At 40.6% G+C, this 21,671-nt stretch overlaps 1 protein-coding gene across 3 annotated transcripts in view; it reads right to left on the bottom strand.

The window, feature by feature from the left end:
- Window positions 1–21,671, bottom strand: part of clip2 (CAP-GLY domain containing linker protein 2) — a 73,057-nt gene that overhangs the window by 30,463 nt on the left and 20,923 nt on the right. For 2 of the 3 annotated variants that reach the window (XM_075487409.1, XM_075487410.1), the window contains exons 3-9: window positions 20,449–20,948; window positions 12,474–12,598; window positions 10,713–10,926; window positions 7,088–7,285; window positions 6,116–6,219; window positions 4,837–4,897; window positions 518–568 (exon numbers count right to left, since the gene is read on the bottom strand). In XM_075487409.1, coding sequence (XP_075343524.1) covers window positions 518–568; window positions 4,837–4,897; window positions 6,116–6,219; window positions 7,088–7,285; window positions 10,713–10,926; window positions 12,474–12,598; window positions 20,449–20,948 — 1,253 coding nt within the window. The remainder of the gene's footprint in view (window positions 1–517; window positions 569–4,836; window positions 4,898–6,115; window positions 6,220–7,087; window positions 7,286–10,712; window positions 10,927–12,473; window positions 12,599–20,448; window positions 20,949–21,671) is intronic. The other variant, XM_075487411.1, reaches the window with a different exon arrangement.

Raw genomic sequence — 21,671 nt, 5'->3', positions numbered from 1 at the left:
TCCCCCAAGCATTAAAGTCATTGTATCATTTCCTTCCAAAATAATCAACCAGGAGCCAAAATGATCAAATGTATCACTGTCCAAAAATGTGTATGTGGTATGTGCAAGGAAGTGGAAGATGAGAGGAGAGCACAGCCATTCTCTGATCATCTAGAAGCTGCCGACCGGATATAATGAAGCAGACTGCACACGTACACGCAACCGCAAACATCCTCCTCACATTCGTATCCAATCAAAAAGATTGAGGAGGAAGATCTGCTGCACAGTGCATAAGATGTTAATTCAACCATGTGGGAAAACAAGAAGACCAGACCTCAAGAGTTACAAGTAGATTCACATCAGAGAAGCTGCCTGAACTGCGTCCAGATTACGGCACAACACACACACACCGGCGAAAGAGAAAAGAGTCGAAGGGAAGTTAATGTCCTTGACAGCATTTGAAGTCGATTGGAAGTCAGGAATTGAGATAGCTCAGCAGCCAAAAACAAGATCACACTTTTTCTTTGTTTGTTTTCACCTTGGTGCTCTTACCCAACCTCAGGGATGCTGCAACATGACTGCGCCTTCCCTGTTGGCAGAAGCAGGAGTCCAGCGTTTCAAAGGGTCTGAAGCCGTAAAAATTATGCTCGTACCATGTGATCTGAGACAATTCTTCAATATTGAAAGTTCTGTTGCTGAATATCAAATCAGTGTGCAGGACATCCTGGGTATTGGGATGTATAGAGAATCAACTGTCATGCATTAATAATCACCGAACCCCTCAAAGATCAGTCCGGCGCTCAGTGATATTCATTCTGGGTTGTCTTTGGAGTAACTGTTGTTTCAGATTGTATTGTTCTGGCATCCCAACTGTAGCAAGCAAAAAAAATAATAAAAAAACTCTTCACACTGTAGATTTGTATATAACGAATGTTTATTCACTATTTTTATTTTATTTTATTTTGAATAAACATTTTATTTTATTTTGAATAAACATTCATATAACGAATGTTTATTCACTATTTTTATTTTATTTTATTTTATTCTATTTGCTTGTTTTTACTTTTAATTGTTTTCATATCTTTTACTGTATGCTGCTGCAACAAAACAATTTCCCAAATTGGGATTAATAAAGTATTTATCTATCTATCTATCTATCTATCTATCTATCTATCTATCTATCTATCTATCTATCTATCTATCTATCTATCTATCTATCTATCTATCCATCCATCCATCTATCCATCCATCCATCCATCCATCTATCTATCTATCTATCATAAAAAGCCAGCCTTTACAATAAAGTTCAAATGAATACTAACTAATGCAACAGGAGACGAGTAAAAAGCTGGAGCCTAACCTCCACTGACACTCTGTTTCCACATTTCTGTATCGGCTAAGAGTGGCTCTCGACTACACGATGCAGCAGAGCCGCGCTTTAACAAGCTTAAATATGGTTACATGGACAGATTTCCGTCTGCAAATCCAATGGAAAGACCCGAGATGATGTGATATTACAGCAAACACATGGCACTGCGGTTTATTTCTGAGTCAATGAAGCATGCAAACACCGGGCTGTTGCCATAAATATTCTCACTGAGTGTGTGTTAATCTGCAAATAAGAACAGTTCCAAAAAGGAGTTCTATTTTCTTCAAATAAAGGAAGATTTCAACAACATCTTTAACACCTCCCCTCTAGCTGGAAGAGAACTTCAAGCTCAATAGGCTTGAAGTCTCTCCTAAAAAACAATAACAAAAATAAATAAATAAATAAATAAAACTCTTCATACTGTAGATTTGTACATAGTGAATGTCTATTCACCATTTTAATTTAATTTAATTTAATTTAATTTAATTTAATTTAATTTAATTTAATTTTATTTTATTCTATTCGCTTGTTTCTACTTTAATTGTTTTCATATCTTTTACTGTATGCTGCTGCAACAAAACAATTTTAAGCTTTTTAAGCCTTTTGAAATATAAAATGATCTCTATGACTGCGAGCTTCTTTTCAAACATTCATACACCCTCAACAGAAACTAAAGATTTTGGGCAGTGAGCTCTAGAAAATATATCTAGCGAACCTTAAAGAAAAGTGTTAAAAAAAAAACAGAGTGTGTGCAGCGTTTTGTTTGGGATTGTTGACAGAATTACGTCAGCCTTACCCTTTAAACTGAGAACAGCTTAATCTCCCAGCAGCCTTAACCAGAGCTGCCAGGTTACAGATGGCAATCCAGATGTTCATGCGCCACAAACTGAAGCTTTCCCATCAGAGAAACTCACACGTGACTTTATATTATATTATATTATTATGTTATATGACTGTATCTCTATTTCACAACTCATGACAGAGTTTATGCAGCATATAGCACGTATAATATACCGTATCTTTTGCACAACTTTGGATCTATTTCAGTTTTGGGCAGTCAGAACAGGACTTTGACGTGACTTTAGAAAGCAGGTGCCACAGCTTTTTACCCTCTCCGACTCTTTGTGGAGCCCCTCTTGCTCTCGACTTTTTCGAGGGGCTTAAGGACGTGTTCCACAACTCGCCCTCTGTGTAATAATTTAAGGCTGCATCTCATTTTGCAGCAACTTCTCAGTCACTGAGGCACGACCCGTGAGCACAGAACACACGCCAGTCTGAGCTCTTTAATGATTTATCGTTGTGAGCATTCATTCACAAAACACGATGGAACATTAACCGGGCGCTTCGTGTGAGAACGTTCACGTACATTTTTTAAAAATAAGACCGAAAAGTCTATGAAATGCGTTCTTGAAAATATTACTGGCTCCATCGAAATGTGTCTGACTATGTGGCTCAGATAGGAATAAGGCTGATGACTTTCAATTATTTGAAAGTTTAATTTAATTTTTTTTTAAATGAATAGACAGACACTGGGCAGCATACTTATCCATGAATGTAGTAAGTTCCTGTTTCTCTTTATTATTATTATTCCGCCAGTTTTCGGCAACTAACTACTCCTGCATACTTTCAGCTATTTCTACAATTTTAATATCAAAACATTCGGCTCTTTCAGCAGATTCCTACTATGATTTTTGGTGTTTTTAACTTTTACACTTTTTAAGATATTCAACTTTTATTCAAATTTTCCCATCATTCAAATGAATGGAAACTGCTTTCAGCTCTTCCAAATCATCTCCCTCTTTCCAACCTAACTACTTCTGCATGCTTTCAGCTAGAGACACCATTCAAACTTTAAATGGGTCACAAGACATTCAGCTATTATCCAACTGTTTCAGCTTTTTCAAATCTTCAGCCAATTTTGAAATATGACAGTTTCAAAAACATGAACATTTTTGCTCCTTCTTGATTTTTATGAATGAGCACACAGTTGAGTGCGTGCTGATAAGTTTCAAATTTTTCAGTTTTTTCAAACAAATTCCTCTAACTTTCATACAGTTTAACCTAGAGAAACAAATTATACCTTAAAATGTAGGAATAATTGTCCTCTTTCAGCCAATGTAACTACTAAAGAGCTCACATTTACAGAATTTCAGCTATGAGCCTTGAACCGAGATCAACCTCTCAAATTCTCTGACTAACTCCAATGTTAAGTTTGGTAGTACACAAAAATCACAAAATTCCTTCAACCAATACCTCAGCAACAGTTTTTACTGCTAAAATTGAACTATTTTCAGCTTTTTTAGCATGGTCAGCTATCCCCATTCAGGTCAGAAGCATTTTTGACTGTCTGGATGCTCAACACGATCATAAAGGTATTAATCCACAGCTGAAATGACCCCGACTAAAACGCCGTCTCCTCCGCTTTGAGCCGCGATCACTAAACAACACGGCCAGCATCTGTTTTAGCCTTCAAGGCTACAACTGAGAGCATCCAAGGGAAATGTTTTTCAAGGCTTCTGTATCTGAACAGGAGGAAAACAAAAGCCTCTTCTTGTGGTGATGTGAACCGCTGCAAAGCATAGTTCAGTGTTTATCTTTCTTATTCCAGTCGGTGGCTTTTTCATAATACTGTGAATCGTTGTCAGTGACCGCATACTTTTCATTTTCTTGAGTAAATAGAGTTTCCACTCACTGTCAGAAGAATATGCAGGATTATGGTGGAGTCTTTTTGAATAGATTTTCTTTTTTTGCCCAAAGGAAGTTTTGATTACCTCGACCTTTTCAGACATCAGCCCTTCATTTGTGGCCTTTATGATAAAACTGTGTGAGTTTTCTCTGCTCGTCAAAAAGAAAGCGGTGAGCACAGCACAGCTAGACCATCAGTCCTGCTGCAACTAATCTGAATATAATTAAACCTCTTTGAAAGGTTTTTTAACCCCTTAACGCCTGAATTTATATAGCTGTATATATAAAAAAAAATGTTTTGTGTGTGTTTTAGCCTTTAAGTAGATGGTAAATAATGCTGAGATTATTAATTTCACTTTTGCACAAAAAATAAATAGAAATTTTGGTATGTTGCTTATTTGCAACACCAGGCATAATGCTCAATAATAAGATAACAACAACACAGTAATATAACAGTGAAAAAACAATGTTTTTTTATTCACCCTTTTTTTTTTTTTACATATTTATTTATATAAAGGTTCCTAGGTCCGTAGTGAATATGGACTAACCGGCATTGGGGGAATAAAGATGCTATCTCAGCTGGTTGATTGAGTCAAACGGTTTGTAGCATATATGCGACAATAGGCGTTAAGGGGATAAATCCAGTATCTATATTTTTATCAATCTCCAGAAGTTCTTTCTAAACACCTCTGCCTATGTTTTAGTCTTTATCTCCACTATAAACTCAAACATAGACCTGTAAAGCTGATGTAACAAAAGCTCATGCAGTGCCTTACTGATAAAGGTGCCAATAATGTAAATACCTCCAGATCTCCTTTGGTGATGGACTCCTCTTCCACTCTGAACTGAAGGTCCTCCACTTTCCTGGAAACACATCAGGCAAAATGCGCATCATGAACCGAAAAACAATTTCAATCCCAAAGAGTTACCCATGTAAAAAAAAAAAAAAAAAATGCAGTTTGGATCCGTGAGAAAATTCTCTTTGGAATCTCTGGAGCCTCCGGAAAGAACAACAGAACACCTGCGGTCACTTTCGTTTGGATTTCAGGACCAGCACTTGCCTGGCTGACGCGTCCACATCTGGATGAGATGGTGGTCTGGGAACTAGGTGTGCATTTTCTCGTATTTGAGGCGTGGTTTACGAATGCCTAGAGCCGTTTATTGGGCGCTACGAATGTCTATCAAATGGCGTCAGGTTCTTCCCATGCTGCTTTGCGCGCGATTCATAGCCAATTGTATCACTTATACCAGATGACGACAGAAATTCGACGAGGAAGAAGAAAAAAATGGAAAATAAAAGTAAACTTGCGCTCTAAGCTACTTAAATTGACAACAAAGTAGGCCTATATGCTATTTTCTACATGAATTTTTATGTTGTAGAGTTGTGAATTTATTTTAATAATGGAGAAATTGAGCAGCCTTGCTTTGTTGTCTACAGTAGTAGATCAACCCTCATCTTACTTTGAAGCTCCCAGCTCCCTGAAGTGACGTCGACGTAGCTTTAGCAGCAGAAAAGCTATCAGGCTTGTGTTGATGATAATAATAAACTCCTGGACTACGTACAAACTTCCAAATGCATCGTTTTGTGAGTACAGACCATATTTGTACTACTGTAGAAGTTTGGTGTCATGGCATGTGATTTTAGTGTGGTAATTTGGAGATACTGCCAGGGTCCGTTAGCGCTTGTACGAAGCTATTCGGGATAACTCTGTAACTCAGCTGATGTTCAGCCAATATCGAAAAAACTTCGGGTGGGCTACTTGGCTGGATATCACGGTTCAAATGACCCCAGGGTGAATCTACTCCGAAACACTTTCTAAGGCTGCATCGAACGGAAACGTTGTGTCCGCTGTCATGTTGGATTAACACTCTACAAGCTTCGGTGTAGCGCATAGACGTCGTCATCGTCTTGCTGCCCCCCCGTTCTGTGATTGGTTCCCTAACTCAGGCAAAAATAAGGGCGGTGGTTTCCAGGCTGACTTTGCAGTGAGAATGAAATCGAGCGCAAAGCAGCATGGGAATTCCCAGGCAAGACCAGCACTGTAACACAGAGAGCATGCGATGTTTTTCCAGTGAGGTCACCTCTTCTCCTCTTCCAGCTGATTGGCCAGTTCCAGTTTATCCTTCTGTGTGCCGGCCAACATGGCTTTGACCTGCTGCAGCGTGCTCTCGTTCTCTGCGGCGTACTGTGGAGGGAAAGAAGACATAAAACATTAAAGGGATAATCCGGCGTAAAATGCACTTTAGATCAATTTACGGGATGTTGGGAGTACATACGTTGAGTTGACATCAAAATCATGTCATTCGGATGTGTTTTGAGAATTTCGATTTGACCGTTTTTAGCCAAAAGTCGTTAGCCTGGAAGTGATGAGGGCATATCATGTCACCGCTATAAAACGCTATTTTTATAGCTCTTCTACAGCTCCAAACAACATAACACTTACGTGGTAGTGAGTAGAGGGTCCCTAAAGCCAAACCGAAGTGTCCCGAGGTCTTCATGTGGTCGGATAGAGAGTCCAGAATGAATTTAATCAAGCCAGTACCTTTCCGGAAGTGTTGCTGCTGCAGCTGCCGTGTCTTTTTTTTCCAATACCTCCCAAGTCACTAGGTCACATGGCTTGGGAGGTATTGGAAAAAAAAGACACCTTATTTCCTTATTGTGAATATCTGTCGAATATCCAATATCAAACCAACTTCACCACGGTCTGTAGCGGCAGCTGCAGCAGACACATTTCCGGAAAGGTACTGGCTTGATTAAATTCATTCTGGACTCTCTATCCGACCACATGAAGACCTCGGGACACTTCGGTTTGGCTTTAGGGACCCTCTACTCACTACCACGTAAGTGTTATGTTGTTTGGAGCTGTAGAAGAGGTATAAAAATAGCATTTTGTAGCGGTGACATGATATGCCCCATTCACTTCCAGGCTAACGACTTTTTGCTAAAAACGGTCAAATCGAAATTCTAAAGTGCATTTTACCCTGGATTATCCCTTTAAACATAAAAGCTGCGAGAGTGGATAACATACGGACACCTCTGACCCTTTTTCATACCTGCACGTGCTGCGCCTTGAGCACACTGAGCTCCTTCTCCACCTCGCAGATGTGGCTGTTCGCCTTGGCGACCTCGGCTCGCTCCAGGTCCCTCTCAGCCAGCAGCTGCTCGATGTGCTGCTGCTTCTCCTTCAGGGCTTCCTGGAGCGCAGTGGTGCCCGAGATCTTTCGGGCGTAGCGGGACGACGTCTCCGTCAGCTTAAAGCAAGAAAAAAGATAAAAAAACATGATTAAAATGCGGGCAGAAGAACGGATGGATACTGTATCGCATCAGCCCGTCTTTTTAATGACAAAAAAAAATAGTATCTAATTCTTTTGACAAAACAAAATAAGTTTCAGTCTTTTAAAGTTTTTTGATTTGAACTTTGTTTGTGTTTGTTTTAGTCTTTGAGGGTATTTTTGATTGCTTAAGAAATATCTGAAAATTCGAGATCAAGAATAAAAGCTTTCAACTTTACAGCAAGGTGCATTTCAGTTTTATGCTCCTAACATCTGGAACAGTCTTCCAGAAGATGTGAGACAGGCCTCAACTCTGACAATGTTTAGATCCAGGCTGAAAACAGTTCTGTTTAGCTGTGCATATGACACCTGAAAGTGTTTTATCTGCACTCTTCACTTTTAAATTAATTAATTAATTTAATGGGGTTTTTAATTTTATTTTTTTAATTTTTTTATTATTATCATTTTTTATTATCATTATTATTATTATTATTATTATTATTATTATTATTATTATTAATGATTTTATTGCCTTCTTGTGTAGCTGTGAAGCACTTTGAATTGCCTTGTGTATGAATTGTGCTCTATAAATAAACTTGCCTTGCCTTGCCATTGCTTTGTCTGACCACTAGAGTGTGCTCTTTGAAAAGATTCCAAGCCGATCGAGAACATTCAGTTTGATAGTTTGAACTTAAACAGAGGAAACACAGGGAACTTCAGAGATTTAAGGATTTGTATTCAGTTTTTTCGACGGGCTTTTTCATTAGACACGATGAGGGCGCAGTAAACGACAAAAACTGACAAAGAAAGATTATTTGTGGAAAGAATTTAGCATATTGTCAAATAAATGTTTTTACGACAGGCCACTGTGGTAATGAATAGCTTCTACAGTGTAGGCTGCAGTGTTTTATGTGAGGACTGCAGGTAACTGACTGAGCCTGATTCTGGGCCTGCATATCAGATATACATGATAGGAACCTTTAAACATAATAAAAACACTATGGCCGAGCAAATCTCTTTATAACGTAAGGATATTTATGTGCAGCATGATAGGCAAGATGAATAATTAAAGTTGCTCTCAGTGCTCTCTGATGCCTCTGCCAACAATTAAGGAAAGTAAAGGGGAGTGTTCTCCGTTCGAGCACTGGCTTGTAACCAGAAGCTAAAATCAATGTGATACAGCCCGACTTCAGTTTGTTGCCAAGCACGGCTGAGGGTCTTAGTCTTAAAGACACAGAGTGTTTGAAACGAGCCGAGTTCCCTTTGTCGTGCCCGATTCTGGCACCGCACAGCAACAAAGTGCAAATCATTAACTGCTCAGCAGAAAAAAGGGAGTGTTTCAGCACAATGAGCCGATTCATGGATTTATGCACGGACTTTTCCTCACTGAAGACTGTCGCTGCGTGTTTTTAAATGTTCATAGTTGTACTACAATGAGATATCTAAGTGTGTGAATCAGTCAGGCCATCGGGTTTTATTTACTCGCTCTTAAAGGAACAATTTTAGAAATGAGGTTTATTTGTTTTCTTGCAGACAGCAGCGAGGTTCCCTGCCACTCATCCTCATGTCTCTTTTTATTTTTATTTTTTTATTTATTTTATTTATTTATTTTATTTGCTAAATATTATTATTTTTATTTTATTATTATTTTTATTTATTTGCTAAATATTTTATTTATTTATTTTTTTTGGTCACCCCGTTTTGTGTTTTTATTTTCTTTTTCTTTGTGATTCCATTTTCTTGCTCTTCTTTTAATGTACCGCTCTTCGCCCTTCTAATTGCCCTTCGGGGATAAATAAAGTTTTTTCTGATTCTGAAGCGAATATGACTCTTCAGACAGCAGCCAGTTAGCTTAGCTTAGCATAAAGACGAGTAAAAGACAGCCTGGCTCTGTCCAGAGGCTGCAGTGTCTGCATGCTTGCCCGTGTCGCCCTCGTTTACTGACAAGCTGCATCTCGCTGGTTTCACTTAAAACCTCGTGGTGAAAACAAGACCTCAAATCAAGCTTGTAGACACGAGAGTATCAGGGTTGCCAACTTTTCCAAAAACATTGGAGTGAGATTTCAGCGGGTCGGTTCGTGACACGCAACTCAGAAGTTGTTCCACAGTACAGATATATATATATATATATATCTGTGTGGATATGATGTAGATACATGTATACATTTTATGAATATGCAATAGTGCAGAGTGTGGGGCCTTCCTCTAGAAAATTTAGCATTTCTTAAATGCAATTTCTTCCATTCTAGTCGATTTTAGGGTGACTAGTTAGACATGGCAAATCCTAAATCCACATCTCATTCACAGCCTGCATCCTCAGCTGCCCTTCAGAAAGACAATGTTGTTTAACAGAGACCGACGTCACTGACGTAATGACAAGCCGATTCCAGCGAATCAACAATCAGAGAGGGATTAGACGCTCTGCTGTGGTCCAATCATGAGTTTAAGCATTCGGAAATTATAGAACGAGAGTGAAAAAAAATCAACACAGAAAGAAAAAATGATCTAGCGTGAGATTTCTTTGTTAAGTGTGACACCGTGACACTAAGGCCCCGTTTACACGATAGGAAGACGCAGATATTTTCCTGCGGTTTTTCCTCTCATTTACACAGAAAACCCCGTTTTTATCACAGAAAACAATTATTATTTCTAAAACCTCCGGCCAAAGTGGAGATTTCTGATAACGCCGGTTATGTGTTGCCGTGTCAACTGGGAGAAACGGCGTTTTAGGCTCTTAAACGTCACATTATGCGCCAGAAAATGCTTAACGTCATGCGAGCGCCTTGTGTTTACAGTTTGTTTGGCTACTGATCAGGATTATCATGGATGATGTTAAAGTTCTACTGATTTTTACGTTTGTGTAAACGATTTCGGCCTTATTGCATTCGCACAGTTCAAAACAGAGGAGCACCACTCTTCCGTGGCCGCTCCTGCGTCCAGTATCCACTGACTGTCTATATTTCCTCTTATTGCCTTCAGTTTTGTTGTGATATTTGCTCGCGTTATCTCCTCCTTCACATGAGGAAAGTCCTCGATTCTGAGGACTTTGATTGGCTTGCATGGCTTTAGTCCTTAGTTATTATGGCGCTTGACGGCGTATTTATGCGGTTTGAAGTAAATGACAAGTTTTTTGAAAACGATGTTGTGTGCATGATGTTATTATTGAAAACGGAGGGGGGGAAATATTCGTTTCTCTAACTGTGTAAATGTGGCCTTAGTCTGAAAGAGTGAGTGTCACGACAGATGCGTGAGAGTTGGCAACCCTGAGAGTATTGATCTGCTCGTCTAACTCTGCAAGAAGGCAAATAAGCCCAATCTGAAAACGCCAAACGGTTCCTTCGGACTGCACATCAGACTCAGCTTGAACAGCCTGCGTGAGTCTGACGCACGTCGCAGCTTATCTTACCAGCCCAGCTCGGCTCGGTCGTCCACCCACAGAGGAGGCCACCGAGCTGACTGAGCTGATGGAGGAGCTGCTGGGGCTGTGGGCCAGAGAGGAGACCCCCATGGCCACCCGCTTGCTCTTCTTTGCCTTGGCCGGGCTGGTGGAGGGGAAGCCGATGCGGATCACCTTGTGGATCGGAGCGAACAGGCCAAACTTGTGAAGACACTGAAAGTACCTGCGGGAGAAGGGAAGCAAAGGGATACGCAAGAGAATGAGGACTTATGCTGCAGGCACAGAACTGTCTCACAAATACGTGGCCAAAAGCTGTTTCTGGTTTGAGGAAAAACAAAGTTGTTGTTTAGGTACCTCGATCGACATTTGTCAGCATGTGGAGGAATTCTGGTTGAAAATAATATCACACCGGACAGAGATTTATCTTAGCTCTCACACTGGAAAAAATCAAAGTCTTACCAAGTATATTTGTCTCATTTCTAGTCAAAATATCTCGATAGATAGATAGATAGATAGATAGATAGATAGATAGATAGATAGATAGATAGATAGATAGATAGATAGATAGATAGATAGATAGATAGATAGATAGATAGATAGATAGATAGATAGATGGATGGATGGATGGATGGATGGATGGATGGATGGATGGATGGATGGATGGATGGATGGATGGATGGATGGATGGATGGATAGATAGATAGATAGATAGATAGATAGATAGATGGATGGATGGATGGATGGATGGATGGATAGATAGATAGATAGATAGATAGATAGATAGATAGATAGATAGATAGATAGATAGATAGATAGATAGATACTTTATTAATCCCAATTTGGGAAATTGTTGTGTTGCAGCAGCGTAAAGAAAAAGAGATGTAAACAATTAAAGTAAAAACAAGCAAATAGAATAGAATAAAATAAAATAAATATAAAATAAAATAAAAATAAAATAAAATAAAATAAAATAAAAAATAGTGAATAAACATTAGCTATATACAGTATGAAGAGTTTTTTTTTTCTTTTTTTTAATACTTAATATCAGACACAACTGCCTAACAAGTACTATTTCAGCCAGATATAGGGACTTGTTTGAAGACAATACATCTGGAATATCTTATTAAATGAAAAAGTCTTGAAAACAAATAGTTTTGAGTCACATATCACATGAAACAAGCTTTTTTTTTACATTTGAAGAGGTTTTTAAGCTAATTTCAAGATCACTTTTATCTCAAAAGTCCCAAATATCACATCTTATTTCAAGAAATCTTGACAAGCCGATTTTCACAAGTTCCATTGGCAGATTTTTTTGCTTATTTCAAGAAAAAACGTCTTTTATTTGTTGTTTTTTTACTTATTTTTTTTAACATCTGCATTTTTTCCAGTGCAGATGTTAGAAATGCAACAAGAATGTCGTGTTTTTGTCCTTCGCTCTAAAAACTGAAGGGTTATCTGCAACATACTTCACCAGTTTGGTTTTTTTTTTGCATGTGTGTTGGGCTAAAAGAAATGTCTGTGAAATCTAAAAGGAAATTGTTAATACATCACATATATGTTGAATGCCATGGATAAAGGCACGCCAACGAAATGGGACGGGTCAGATTTGGCCTCGAGGGTCAGTGGGTGGGACTTCAAGGACAATGTGATGGAAGAACAAACAGCCGAACAGATGGAAACACATCCTCCCCCTCAATTTCCTTTTAGGGGAAAAAAATGAAAGGAATTCCTGGAGCCTGAAGGATATATAGTGCGTATGTGTGCGCATACCTGGTACCGGCTACCGCACCGTCATTCTTCCCCAGGGGCTCATCCAGCTCGACCCCACACCATTCACCCTTGGCAAAGTCTGTTTCTCCCATATAACGTATGACTCCCATCTTAGAGCCTCCGACCTGAAAATAAAGAGAGCGGAAAAGTCAGTTACGGTCATTAAATGAACAGGAGGACAATTAAAAGGCACTACATTAAAAAGTTACAAGAGAATTCGGTTCATTCTCTTAGGTCCAAGGACTCAGGTCAGCTGGTCCAGTCCAGAGTCCAGACTAAACATGGAGAAGCAGCATTTAGCTGTTATGCTGCAAACAAGTGGAACAAACTGCCAGTGGAGATTAAACTTTCACCAAATGGAGACATTTTTAAATCCAGGTTAAAGACATTTCTGTTCTCATGTGTCTATGCATGAAATCTGCACGCTATCTTTGAACTTATCTGGACTGTTGCTTGTTTTTAAATTCATTTAAATCATTTTATTTGTTTCTCTTTATATTCTTTTATGTATTTTTAATGCTTCTTCCACTCTCTGCTGCAATGCTTTTATTTGATGTAAAGCACTTTGAATTGTTTGTACATGAAATGTGCTATATAAATAAATTTGATTTGATTTGATTAATTTGTACATTATTAGTTGTCCTTGTAAAATGTGATATGATGGTGTGAGAATGTCACAAGTTTCTGAAAACTGTTCACATTTCCCATAATCCCTTTAATGCCTCTACACTATGGGTCATGTTGCAGAATATAACCGATGATAACTATTTGTCCAGATGGCTGTTTTATAGCACTGGACCGGTTCGAAATACAAGAATCCGTCAATGTTCTGCACACATGTAAAGACCCTTTCACTTCCCTTTGGTGGTGGGGCAAAGAGCACTCACAAATGAATTTTCTCTGCTATAAAAAGCCTGAGAGTTACGCATCCCAAAGTTACAGTTACAGTACAGGCCAGTCTTTAAACTCATTCCTCACTAAAATGTGCCATCAACTGGGATCGCAACAGTGTCTTTTTCCTATTCATTTTCATCACGATTTTACCTAATGTGTGTGTAGACACATAGTTTGTAGGTTTTTTTGCCAGAGGAGACATTTTTTTGGCGTGCCACGGTGAAAAAAAATGGTGTAAATAATGAAATCATTGACGGTTTAATCCTGTTCAGCTGCTTTAGTTTTGTCTAAGGGGGGAGGAGTCAGGAGTCAGGGGTGGGGGTGAGACACGCACTGATAGAGAATAATTCCAGTTTATTAACCGCTAACGTGGCAAATAAATCTTTAACACGTCATTTGTTCAAAAGAAGAAGGACACTTTTGGATTTTTTTATTTTTTTCAGTGACGAGTGATGCCAGAAGAAGTGTGAGTCATTCTGCTCTGACTCGCAGTGACTCAGCACTGTACACACACACACAGTCACATCCTGGGGACATCGTTTTATTGTTTAGACCAGTGGTTCCCAACCGGGGGTACGCGTACCCCTAGTGTTTAGTCCCAAGCTCGTACTATGTGGACAAAATAATGTCCAGACCAGATTATACTACAGTAGTGAGTATTTTGATAAAGGTTTTGTTTCAGATATTAAAGGGATGGTTCGGAGTAGATTCACCCTAGGGTCATTTGAACCGTGACATCCAGCCAAGTATAGCCTGGCGACACCATCCTACGTACTTCCGCCCAAAGATTTTGGCTCCGCACATAGTCTGGCCCAATCCCCCTACCTCGGTTCGCTCAGTGTTTTGCCAATCAGCAAACAGTTGCGAGTGGTGACGCAGAACTCACGCGCGGAGTCCATTGTAGTCCATGTAATTGTAGTTCAACCGCAGGGGAAATAAACATGGCGACGGAAGAAGAGACGCTAGAAGCTATCCATGAAGTTGTCTCAACTCTGGAGATCATTACACAATTAAAACAAGAGCAAGAGGAATGCCTCGTCAATTTTGTTAGTGGCAAGGATGTCGTAGCTCTCCTTCCAACTGGCTTTGGGAAAAGTTTGATTTATCAAATGGTACCGGTAGAATGAAAGCGGATGTGGGAAGCATGATTCGCGAGCTAGAGCCTCGCGAGAGTAAGCATGAACCTCGGCGCATAACCTACGTCCTTTCTAAACATTACTGATTGGTTAAGGGAACTCCGTTACTCCAATGAATTTAAGTTGCTGAGTAAGGTCCCGCCCTCCATGGAAACGGATTCCTCTTGGGTTTTGCTTTCGCCCAGGCTACAGCCAAGTAGCCCACCCGCAGTTTTTTCGATATTGGCTGAACATCAGCTGAGTTACTGAGTTATCCCGAATAGCTTCGTACAAGCGCTAACGGACCCTGGCAGCATCTCCAAAATGACCACACTAAAATCACATGTCATGACACCAAACTTCTACAGTAGTACAAATATGGTCTGTACTCACAAAACGATGCATTTGGAAGTTTGTACATAGTCCAGGAGTTTATTATTATCAACACAAGCCTGATAGCTTTTCTGCTGCTAAAGCTGCGTTGACGTCACTTCCTTGATCTGGGACTGGGACGAGCCTTGTGTTGATAATAATAAACTCCTGGACTATGTACAAACTTCCAAATGCATCGTTTTGTGAGTACAGACCATATTTGTACTACTGTAGAAGTTTGGTGTCATGGCATGTGATTTTAGTGTGGTCATTTTGGAGATACTGCCAGGATCCATTAGCGCTTGCACTAAGCTATTCGGGATAACTCAGTAACTCAGCTGATGTTCGGCCAGTATCGGAAAAACTTCGGGTGGGCTACTTGGCTGGATATCACGGTTCAAATGACCCCAGGGTGAATCTACTCCGGAGTATCACTTTAACTATTAAAAAGCACTGTTATGGAGGACTGTTTATGAAGGAGACTCCAGTTTTGTGATGAATGTTACATGAGTTAGGCCTGTTAATGTATTCTTAAAAAAAAGAGAAATGTTACTTGTTTAAGTTAGATAACAAAGGAAGATTATTTTGATTTAGTATTTATACTATTTTGGTTAATTATTTATATTTCAAGAAAATGCTTTTTATTCTTATGTTTGAATTCAACTGAGGTAAAAAAAAAAAGAGAGAAAGCCTGAGAATTTTATGTTCAAGTTAAGGATATTAAATAAAATGATTTTCATGTAATAACCACTGTGTTGCTCTACTTTTGGAGAATCATCGCACGCGTTGTATGTGTGAGGGGGTACTCAGGCAGAAAAAGGTTGGGAAACACTGCTTTAGACCACAAAACCAAGAAAAAACCAAGTGGAAACAAACAATCATATAAAACAGGAGAAAGCTTTTGCTGCTCCTTCTTCAGCAGGTCCACCGATCAATTGTTTCAATTGTCTTTATCACACATGGAAATCGCATCCCAGGAAGGCTCCTCTCAAGGATAATCCTCTGTCACTCCCGCTATTTTTAGGAACGCCACTTCTCACCACTCTGCTTTCTCCAGTTATAAAAAATCAGTTTCCTGTTCGGAAGACGGTCCAAAATCCACACGCACTCTCTAAAAACTGACTTCCACAGCTGCTGAATGTCTTTCACACATGGTGACCACATGTAGGACACACAGCCACTCATGAGCCAGCACAGACATCCCATTTCCTCAGGACATAAAGTAAAGCAGCAAAGCAGAGGAAAACAACACATAAAACATGCTGCTTTTCATACATTTCATTTAAAAGATCCACTTCCTTTACTGTGCTTATTTTTTTTACAAATCTATGAACTTGATCTTTCACCCTCATCACAAGTTTTTTTTGCTTTTGGCTTGTGTCCAGTTTGCAGATACAACTATACTTGTGTTCGATGTGAAACTAACTTTAGGAACAAACAATAATAAAAACAAACAAAAAAAGGGAGTGGTGAGTCGCCTGAGGATTTCAATTGTCAAATGAATATTCCTCATCGGAGCCCACTTGTCCCCCTGTGGAACCACTGAGGCCAAAGAGGAAGATGTGCCAAGAAACAGTGTAGTGTCAAAAGACATCAGACTGGGCTGTTTCTGTCAGAATGTCAAAGTGACTCAGTGTTAACAAGTCACCAGGGTTCAGCCAGTCAGCATAGGCCTCATCCTGCCTTTTTACATGAACATTTAGCTATATTAGCAATGGTTGTGCAAGTTAAAGGGATAGTTCGCCTCTTTTGACATGAAGCTGTATGACATCCCATATTAGCAACATCATTTCTGAACATCTTCTTACCCCCTGCTGCGTCCTGTGAGCAGAGTTACAGCCGAGTTTTGGTGTTGATGAAGGTAGTCCGGCTAGTTGGCTGGGGTTTAAAAAATAAAGCGTTTTGCTTCTCAAAACAATACGCGTTCAAAAGAGTAATACATTTGCATCACAAAATCGTTTTGCATGAAAAAGTCAGACCTCACATCGCTAATTGCTTGATAACAATGCGTCCAATGTAAACTGTGCAGACCGAAGAGCAGACCGAGCAGTAAACACTGTAACAGGTGCGGCTATCGCTAGGTGGCTGAACGCATTGATATCAAGGGAGGCAAAAATAGCGCCAAGCGATGTGAGGTCTGACTTTTTCCTGGAGAACGATTTTGTGATGCAAATGTATTACTCTTTTGAACGCATATTGTTTTGAGACGCAAGACGCTTTATTTGTTTAGCCCCAGCCAACTAGCCGGACTACCTTCATCAACACCAAAACGAGGCTGGAACTCTGCTCACAGGACGCAGCGGGGGGTAAGAAGATGTTCATAAAGGATGTTGATGATATGGGATGTTATACAGCTTCATGTCAAAAGAGGCGAACTATCCCTTTAACGTCTCCAAGAGGAGCAGACCGAGCCATGTGAAAGGTGGCTCCACTTCAACGTGTCACTCTTGTGCCACTATCTCATAATTCTATACCAAATGAAGAGAAATCTGTGTCCGCGCTGCGTAACGCGAGATTCATTCTTCGTGCTCATTCGCAGCAGCGGCGGAGGGCCGTGAGACAACTGGAAGCCAGCACATCCAAGCCACCGCGGCAAGATGGATTACACTGGAGAGGCTTAAGGATATAGATGGATTCACTGATCAATGTGTCAGCAGCGGTCTCTCCTCTCTTAAGTGCTGAAAGTAATCCGGAGTGATTTACAATATTGACCAGTATGGAAGGCTTCTGGAGCTCCCTGTTTCAAGCTGCACGTGGTCTGATGTAACTATCCCCCGTGCCCGTCAGTAAATGGAGAGCAACGTGACCCGCGGTCAATACCTCGATGCGGCGCACACTGTATAAACTCATGAGAGTCAATGAGATAAAGAGCAAAAGAAAACAAAGAGTAAAGTCTCCCCAATGTTTGGCCTATACGTCGACTCTTTGACCCGCTCGTCTGCAACGAGGCTGAAGGATGAAGGTGGAGCAGAGATAGAATAATGGAAAAACAGAGCTTCTCCGTGGGGAACAAGAAATGTATCAAATTACACTGACTGAATCCATCTTTACCGGGGCCTCAATTAGCTTTGGCTACGTAATATTTACAGAAAATCGAGTTACATATTTTAAATTGTGACTGCGTGGACAGTAAAATGGCCTGTTTCTAGGGCTGGGCAACAATTAAAATGTTTAATCTAATTAATCACATGATTTCCATGATTAATCACGATTAATCGCATTTGTACGCAGAATCCAAACATGAATCCAAAAGTAGTGTATAGCCTTTAGCATTTAGCTTTATTTTAAATGTGCTGCCATATGAATGAAAGTGCCATAACATTTGTTGTGCAAACACACTTTTAACATCAGCATCTTTCTGTAGTTTTTATGTAGAAGCCTCGCTCCACTGTCTGTTTCCTTGAATGACTTGCTGCTATCAGTTGTGTGTTTTGCCTTTAAGTGATATTTTAGACTGGAACTACTACGCTGAGAAGACAATTCAACTTGGCAGTGTTTACAGATGACTTTGGTTCTGTCGACTCCGCCGTCTGGAAGAACTTTAACATGAAAATGGCCGAGTAAAAGTTCCGTACCCTTCTCCATGTTTGGTGGATCCGCCGATTACTTTCTTTTCCTGTTCCACAGCAGACAGCAGCAGACTTTTACAAAATAAAAGCCTAAGAGCAACAGAATTTTACAAAATAAAAGCCTGTGAGCGACAGACTTTTACAAAATAAAAGCCTGTGAGCAACAGACTTTTACAATAATAAAATAAATTATAAAACCTGCACTATTGCGCGATAAAATATTTGTCGGCATTAAATAATTAACGAGTTAACGCGATAATAACGAGTTAACTCGCCCAGCCCTACCTGTTTCCTTTTTATTATGACATGTAAAGCCATGAAAAGAGCATAAGAAGACGGTTTCTGCTGTGCAAAGAGACTATGAAAAAGACAAGATCAGTTTTCACTACTACAATAAGGTGTTCTAATAGTTGATGATATGATGTAGTATTTAGCTAATGTTACTCACATGCGCATTTCACATGTAATTTCACTGTAATACTGCAGTTGGACCATATTGAAAGCAGCCAACAGTTAGCTTAGGTTTTCATAAATAGGGAGAAAAAGTCACCCTCAGCCTCATAAACCTGCACTGGAACATGATGGATTAAAAGTTTGGAAAACTTATGACATGTTAGCTTACTATCACGATGTCAATTTCCCTGGCACGCATAAACCTCGTCTGACATTTAAACATTCGACTGCAAATTTGGCTAAATTAGAGGATCCTGCCGTGCGCCCGTATTAGAGCATCATGAGATGTAAAAACCAAAAAAGCAGGATAGATAGATAGATAGATAGATAGATAGATAGATAGATAGATAGATAGATAGATAGATAGATAGATAGATAGATAGATAGATAGATAGATAGATAGATAGATAGATAGATAGATAGATAGATACTTTATTGATCCCGAAGGAAATTCAAGGATGGCAGATCATATAGAGACGATAGAGACAAATGAGCATAAACTGTAGACTGACACATCAGTTCTGCCCTTCATTCGACTATTTAAAGGTCAGTTATGGCATAAGTGCATCGCAAAACCCAAAATTAGTTGAATCATTCGGATCATTTGGACAGTTGTGGGTAGCAAAAGATACAATAGTGATCAGTGCCCCCTTTTTACATCTTAATCCCAGTGATCCAACAACAAGTGTGTATCTCTAAGTGCAGGTGGAGATGCACTTGGGATGACTGGACTGCTTGGACCACATTCACAGGAGGTCTGAGATTAAGTTTTCTTGTTGGTGCTATGTCTGGAATGTAAGGTGGAGTCCACAGATCCCCTGGTCTCTGTTTGTGTTCTTTTCTGCAGGGGAAGCCAACAGAAGAGCTGGGAGCACAGTTTCACAAACGAAAGCTTCAGTGAGAGGGGATGGATGCATTAAAGGTTTGACAGTAACCTTTTACAGCAGCTTCAAATGTTTCAGACATTTTTCTTCGTAACCTCTGCACAGCGACTGGTAGGGATGGGAATTGAAAACCGCTTCTTGTTGAGAACCGGTTCCCAGTGTTTCAATTCCTTGGAATCTTTTGGCAATTTTGCAAACGATTCCCTTATCGATTCAAGTGGGCGCGAATGACGTCACCACGCAACGTTGCGTGGCGAGTCCAGCGCAGCCAGCAGCCAACAGTAAACATGGCCCCAAGCGGTACAAACGCTCGAAAGTTTGGTTACACATCCCTAAAAAAGACGACAACAGGTCAACTTGCAAAGTGAATATTTCACCAAAGGGAGGGCCACATGATAGGCAGTGTTAGTTAGCTAGTTACCTGCAGTGTTAGCCGGGGACATGCTAACGTTGCTAACGTTGCTGGGTTCAGATTCACCGACGTGAATCATTCATTCATAGTTATTGCATGTTGGTAGTATTTCCTCCCTAAATTCTTGGATAAACTGAGATGGATCCTTTCGGTGTAGTGATATACTTCTGTAATCTTTCACTCTCTTATCTTGAGTATCTGACACTTCCACTCAGGAGCTGAATTTAATCTACAGGAAACTCTCTAACAAACCAGTTAAAACACAAACTTACTCACCAAGACTCGATCTCCAACTCGAAGATCCTTTTCTCCGGCTTTTTTAACCGACCCGCTGTCCGACATGTTGGATCCAGACTCGTTTCCCGTTTTCACAGCGCTGTTGAGAAGGCCCTCTCTGAGTGGCACCACCACCCGCTGGCCAGTGGGGGCGCCACTGCCTCCATGCGGGGTCTGATTCTGGGCTGAGTCGGTAGAGTGGCTGTCGCTACCCTCTCCAACTGGTTGTCGAGTGAGCTTTGAGGGCCGCGTGAAAATGCCCTGGAGGGGCTGGCACTCAAAGTAGCGCACGCCACCCACTGAACCATCGTTCTTGCCAACCAGGTCGTTCAGAATCACGCCTGCCCACTGTCCAGGGGCAAACTGGGTCTCCCCAAGGTAGGCAATTACTCCCAGTTTGACGCCATTGACCCACACTTGTTCCCCAACTGTGTAGTCTCCCAAAACATCATCTCCTTCCTCAGAGATTTTAGGCGGCGTGATGGGCTTGAGCGGGGTGCCTGGAAAATGAGACAAAATCATTTGTTGTTAATTACCACGTAGACGAAAAAAAAACATGGGATCAATAGCAAGAACATTCTTTGAGGAAATTCAAGGTAAACACAAGAAACTTGTGCTAAAGGAAAAAAAAAATGGACCATACTCAGTGAATAATTCCCTATAATTCCTATATAGATCAGTGAGCAGTGCTGACCAACATATCATTGGGGTCATCAGGTGGGAGAACCTCCTTTCATCAGTGTTTCGTCTAGTTGGGCCCACGACACCTCCAGGAGGCTAGACAGTGATCACTGGCGTCCCAGAGTCACCCCCCTAATGCCAGCCAACACTGCTCCTTACACCACAACCACCATCTTTTACAGCCACAAGCTACCTCAGCCTCTCACCAACTGCACACCATTCACAGGAGGGTGGGGATGCAAACCCTGGTTCGGGCAATGAAAATATAGAGCAGGGATGGTAGCCTGGAAAACCAGCGCCAACTGCTGGACGGCAAAATGTTTTGCCTGCGGTTGGGTCTGGCCTCGAACCACTTTTCATTTTGAAAATACTGCCCTGAATCTGGCAGATGGCAACTAAACCAATCACAACGCAGAGATGTGTTTTGAATCAACGCGGGCGGGGCAGAGGGTTCTGGTGCGGGGTTTTGAGGGAGTGACGACAGAGCAGTGCGACGTTGGGCACTGAGCATTGGCTGCTGAGACGCGAGAAAAACGGCCGCC

This window comes from Odontesthes bonariensis, chromosome 16 (assembly GCF_027942865.1).
Source record: "Odontesthes bonariensis isolate fOdoBon6 chromosome 16, fOdoBon6.hap1, whole genome shotgun sequence".
NCBI classification, from domain to species: Eukaryota; Metazoa; Chordata; class Actinopteri; order Atheriniformes; family Atherinopsidae; genus Odontesthes; species Odontesthes bonariensis.
This window is presented reverse-complemented; position numbering and strand designations above follow the sequence as displayed.